This window comes from Anabrus simplex, chromosome 1, assembly GCF_040414725.1.
Source record: "Anabrus simplex isolate iqAnaSimp1 chromosome 1, ASM4041472v1, whole genome shotgun sequence".
Lineage (NCBI taxonomy): Eukaryota > Metazoa > Arthropoda > Insecta > Orthoptera > Tettigoniidae > Anabrus > Anabrus simplex.
The window spans coordinates 475230490-475236684 of NC_090265.1; the positions used below are offsets into that span (position 1 = coordinate 475230490).

Genomic DNA, 6195 nt, shown 5'->3' on the forward strand with positions numbered 1-6195 from the left:
GGAATGAACGGGGTGTGACCTCTCCATTCCCCTCAAATTTCTTCGGTTTCTCCTCGGGTGCCCTAATCCAATGGTAACCCGGGAATACACTGTCTTGACTGAATAGGGTTGAATTTCCCATCCTTGGCTTAGCCCTAAATGATTCTCCTAGTATCTCATGTCCCTCTTCCTGACTTTCATTCAGGCTGTCATCTCCATACTGGTGTTCCATCGGGCTATGAGTTCTACTCAGCTTCCGCTTCTTTACTCCGTTGTCTTCCTCAATTTTTAACTGGTCCAACTTATCACGTATATTCTCCATTTCATGTTCTAACCCTAGTATACGTTTCTCGGTTGTCCGTTGTTCCTGCTCACGGCACTTCTTCAAACCCTGGACCTCCGCGCTGACTTCCTTCCTAGTCTGTCGTAAATCCAGTTCTAGTCCAGCAATTTTAGCCTTATTTTTCTCGGTCGTCCTTTCATATTTGTCTACCACTTCTTGAGTCCTAGCCTCTAGTTTTTCTTCTATTCTGACTAGTTCTTCTTGAGTATGATCCATACGGACTACGACTGCCACCAAGTTTTCTCTAAATGTTCCTAGTTCGGACTGAGTCTCCTTATCTTTTTCTTCCATGCGCTGTTCTATCCCCTCGATACTATTCTTTACTTCCTGAATTTGCTTCTCTACCGTTCTGTGCGATTCTTCCATCTGTTGACTTAACTTTTCGGTCGTGGTAACACAGCACAGCCGTACATTTTCTATTTTGGTATCTAATTCTGCTATGGTTTCCCTAGTCGCTTCATTTTCAGAGGTCAATTGCTCCAAACGAATGCTAGTGTGCTCCCTTAGCTCAGTTATTTGGTTAGATACCCGTGTTTCGGTGCGTACTACTTGTTCGGTCAAGTGTTCCTTCAGTTCCTTTATCTGATCCGAGTTCCTAATTTCCTGTTCTTTAAATTGTGCACTGACTTGGTCGTTCAAACGCTCCCCGTTCTGAACCAATAGCTCACGATTCCTAGTCACTTGTTCGTTCAGACGTTCACCTATATCTTCCCTAAGTTCCTCTTTGAGCGCCACAAACTGTTCTTTGAATCGCTCACTATCCCTAGTCTGTTGTCCTTTAATAGCTCCTACATCCTCTCTAAGCGTAGTCTGTTGTCCTTTAATAGCTCCTACCTCCTCTTTAAGCGCCACAAACTGTTCATTCATCTGCTCGCTGAGTTGCCTCAGCATCTCTCCTATGTCTACCGACATTCGACTCACTGGTTATAAAGTCCGGCGGGAAAAGCCGCTCCGTATGTTCTCGATTAAATTTCAAATACTCTAAATTTCCTACACTTTCTAATTTATCAAAATGTTTCTACTGCTAAACTCTCGAACTTTCAAAGCCTAAATTGGCTACCTCAATCTAATATCATGTCATTCAAACATAGGGTAACCGTCAGTACAACACTATGATACAAAACATATATACAACACAAACATAAAATTCACCAACACATGACATAAAAAACAGCTAAAACTACCACATGCAAAATCCAAGCTATACGATTATACACCTGTAAAACATAACACCTTGCAGGTCAAATCCCCGCACGAATATCATCCATCGCTTCAATTGGAGCCCCAAAATCAGCACATCCTCGCTACACCATCAACAGCAATATCCATAAACAAATGGTAAGATCAAAGACAGAACCTCACAAAATACCTCTCTGAACTGGCAGTCATTCAACTTCACAAGTTTAACAACCTACTCCAAATATATCCTCAAGCTAACAGTACCGATCACCGACCAGACTTGGTATACCTGCGTAACACCTAATCGAATGCAGCTGTCATAACATATGCCTGAAATCAAGCCTTGCACGACCTTTATTTACCAAAATATCAGGTCCTGCCTTTATAGACACACATTATGACCTATAGCCCTATTTTATGGGGAAAAACAGCAGAATACCACTTGGTTATGTGAGCTCGTTTACACAAATATCAAGCATCACCTGATGGCATAATAAAATAAGCTGTATGACCCTCCTTACTGCAATATCGGGTCCTCAGTTAGCCACACCAAGTTCACAATGTAGCCAATGGCGCTCTGGTCCCTTTTACAGAAACATCGGGCCATTCGTTACTCGTCGTCATTAATACCATGGCGCTATGGTTAGCCCTTTTTTCAAAGTTATCGAGCCCCATCGTTGCTTGGTCAATTATACTATGGCGCTATGGTTAGCCCTTTACGGAATTTCGGCCACCACGTTGCTCGGCAAGTAAACTATGGCGCTCTGTTTACACTGTCTGGGTAGCCCTCATTACAGCAATATCGAGCCCCACGATGGCTTGCGCCAAGTAAACTATGTGCCCTACTGCACTATAAAGTTCCGTCCAGGCGAAGGCCGGTCTCGAACCTAGAGTACAGTAGTGAACAAACTCTCACAGACGTGAGCTGGTGCACATAGTCTTACCTGAACACTGTCCTCTTCAATCAGCCGGTAGAACGCTCTTCTCAGGGATAACATGGGTATAACGGGGCAACATAAAGATAAAACACTAGGACATGTGCCTACTCAGGTAAGAATTCGACTAAATTAAAAAAATAAAATATCTAACAGAAAACACCGCTGCATTCCAAGTTTAACAAATAGGGATTTATTACATAAAATTGAATTATTTACAAATAAAAGATCATTTCGATATGAGATGGGAAAATGACGCTGAGCCGATGACTATCAGTTCACTGCCTTCACAATAACTCGTGAGCTGCAACAAGCATGTTACAATGATGTAAGTAACGAAGTTTTGGAGATGGATATCTGCTTAATTACACAAAAACAATGATTCCCATAAAAATTTACAATGCCTCGCGCCGTCGAACCCCGGTGCTAACAAAATCACCACAAAATTTACCATGACCTGACTTGGTCACGAACCCTAGTCCTATGACAGGTAAGGTGTCCAAGATACCTATGCAAACAAAATGAAAGAATCCAATCAACACATACAAGGGTGTCAGTATAAAACGGGCCAGTGTTAAAATATTACGTAAAACAAATGGGACATAAAACAAATCTCTCTCTCTGCTTTCAAAACAAGAAGGTCGTTTCTTCCCCTCCTAGCATACTTGAAATACTGCAGACGACCAACACACCAGCCTGTGACGTCAAGCTCAATGACCTCCATTCTCACCCCTCCACTTGCAGCAGTCCCCCTAATTTATGAGCTCCACCGAGGAGACAGGCTAAAGTCTTGCCTTTCAAAAGTACATTTCACGTAGTCAGCTGTTAAAGCCATCATTTAAATATACCTGGGCTATCTGCCCTCGTCTCCATACCTTCAGCAATCTCGCTCATCTTACTAATGCCTCTCATGGGCTAAATCCTGGTGCTACAAAACACTAATCATTAAGCGATCGTCACATTGCCATACTAGGCATTTCCAAAATATCTTCAATAAACTCTCAATGGTTCGGCTCTCTCATACCAACTGCAAATTCTACTTCTGCCTCTTATGGGCTCAAACCTCTTAAATATTGGACTCGCGCACACTATCAGTGAATCTGGGTGAATTCCTGGTCACGACTTGGTCACCATCTGGTCATAACTATACACTTCTACGTCTGCAGAAACAAATGCCTGAATGGGATCTCATAAAAGTACCTATCTGTAGACTAACCTCCTATGCCCAAATGAGTTCAATCAGACCCTTACAAAAACACGTACAATAAAATAACGCAATTACAATGAACCATAACTTCACTAACAAGGACTTTACAAATAACATCTACCTTAAAGTACGGGGTTCGAGTTTGAGGCCTAGCTCTATATTACAAGGGAACTTCTCCTATTACCACAAATTAGTTGACTGACGGCCCCCATATTCCTATCTAAATTTAAATGACATGCTTGAAACAGAATTGGAAAGCTCTGACCTTAAATTTGAGAACATAGCGGAGCGGCCATCCCTGTGGACCACTGGATCTACCACATTCTGATAGACTGCCGGGCTTGCATCAGATACTGTTGACCACTTGGAGACATTCTTGCTGGTGTAGCGTCTTCGTACAGCTCCCTCTGTAGTCGGAAGGTGTCCTCTTCGATGTTGTGCTGGTCAGGTGCTCCCAACGTTCCTGGATCGATGCCCGTTGTTGTGTTGGCTTCAGCTCCTGGTTGTGGCTTCTGTGCAATGATGCTGTCAAACCCTCGTTCTGACTTGATGCTGGGGTAACTGAAAATAAATTCATATATTACAGACTGTCCAAACTCGATGCCTGTCTTCACTGTTAGCGTGTCTCACACGTCACACTGACCAAGTCTCGTTCAGAGTTTTAACCTGGTACACAAGAGTTTCTTTACTACTCTCCGTCACTGTTCTATCACCCTATCACATGGACAACATATAGTTTTAGAATTCCTAACCTGAGCCAATAATAATTCTAGCATTCCGTCTGCAACCCTTGACCTCACAGAAATAGGGAGCTACTAGTTCATTAGTCTCATGTAAGCAGTACCTCCTCTCCCCATAGCATAAATCTCACAGGGAAAATCTTCAATTCCTCTGAATATTCAAGTTGATTACTTACATCTTTGCAGAAATAGCAGTACAGGCAGTCGATGTAGCTTGAAGACAAAGCGTCGTTCTCAGCACCAACACGCAGTATGACGACTCGTTCCCACAGCCTCTCGGTCCAAGAATGACTCTGATATGCCCTGGCGGCCTTAATTTATAATTCCGGGTCGCGTCATCAAGCCGCTTGGCTGCGTGCAATCTTAGCGTGCCCGGGAAACTTTCCCGCATTAATTATATCATGGGCTCAAATTAGCGAATGCATTAATTAATGCAGCCCTAATGCCTATCAAACTAAAGCGGAAATAATACAGGTTGCAATTTTTGTCTCCAATCCAATGCAACTCTTCTGTAACTAAAGATATTAATTTATTTCATTCTTCCCTCCTAGAATAAGTTTAGCCGCGAACTGGAAAGCGTCCCCAAACTTCATCAAGAGGCTTGGCTTGGGACATAACTTCTTTTAATGAGTTCTGGAGATTTCTCATAATGACGCTCGCGCTCACTTCACATAAGAACGCTTCTTCTGGACCCCTTTATGACATATACTGTAAGACATCGGCTTCGTGGGTGGCCTAGTATGATTCCAATATCCAATACTCAAATTAATACAATTGCTTCAATGAACAGAATGGTTCAATATAATTTCGTGTGGCTATTTCTAGCCGAGTGCAGCCCTTGTAAGGCAGACCATCCGATGAGGGTGGGTGGCATCTGTCATATGTAGGGAACTGCGTGTTATTGTGGTGGAGGATAGTGTAATGTGTGGTGTGTGAGTTGCAGGGATGTTGGGGACTGCACAAACACCCAGCCCCCGGGCCATTGGAATTAACCAATGAAGGTTAAAATCCCCGACCCGGCCGGGAATCGAACTCGGGACCCTCTGAACCGAAGGCCAATACGCCGACCATTCAGCCAACGAGTCGGACATCGTCGCCTTAAAACCTGTCTGTGTCGGTGCGACGTTATACCACTAGCAACAAAAGAAGATCCTAATTCCCTGAAATTATTTACGACTTAGGCCTACTTACTTATCGTGTCCTATTAGTGCCGGGAGTGTCCGGGGACGTGTTCGGCTTGCCTGGTGCAGGACTTTCTACCTGACGCACATGGGAGGCCTGCGCGTCTGGATGTGAGATTATGATAATGAGGTAGGGAAAGATGAAACCCGGTATCGGCACGTACCCTACTCCTCTCGAATAATACCAAGGGGTCTGCTCAATGCTTTACGTCCCTATCCGACGGCCGAATCACCATCAACAGCATCATTTTGCCTCACTTCATTTGAACACTGCGAAGAAGTTTAGATTTGAATCCAGGCTTTTGGTATGCAATCTAGTGATTACAAATTGTATGCACCAACTTTCCTACCCTGCCGGCTTACATTCTCATGGTGAAATTTTTTTCATCCGGGCTAAGTGGCTCGACGGCTCAGACGGTTGAGATGCTGATCTTCCGACTCCAACTTGGCAGGTTCGATCCTGGCTCAGTCTGGTGGTATTTGAAGGCGCTCAAATACGTCATATTTGTGTCGGTGGATTAACTGGCACGTAAAATAAGTCCTGCGGGACTAAACTCCGGCACCTCGGCGTCTCCTTAAACATAAAAGTAATTACTGGGACGTAAAGCCAGCAACATTATCATATTTTTCT

General features: G+C 43.7%; 1 protein-coding gene across 1 annotated transcript; it reads right to left on the reverse strand.

The window, feature by feature from the left end:
- Positions 1 to 3455: 3455 nt before the first annotated feature.
- Positions 3456 to 5110, reverse strand: LOC137498973 (uncharacterized). Its single transcript, XM_068226908.1, has 2 exons — positions 4560 to 5110; positions 3456 to 4204 (listed from the first exon to the last, which is right to left on the reverse strand). The coding sequence occupies exons 1-2, from the start codon at positions 4772 to 4774 to the stop codon at positions 3958 to 3960; spliced, it is 462 nt and encodes a 153-aa protein (XP_068083009.1). The 5' UTR covers positions 4775 to 5110; the 3' UTR covers positions 3456 to 3957.
- Positions 5111 to 6195: the final 1085 nt, after the last annotated feature.

Bases quoted from the DNA above. Each gene is read 5' to 3' on its own strand.
- LOC137498973 (XM_068226908.1), bottom strand. From the start codon at position 4,774: ATGCGGGAAAGTTTCCCGGGCACGCTAAGATTGCACGCAGCCAAGCGG. The intron at 4,205-4,559 runs GTAAGTAATCAA...ATTTATTTTCAG, and splicing joins ACTGCTATTTCTGCAAAGAT to TTACCCCAGCATCAAGTCAG.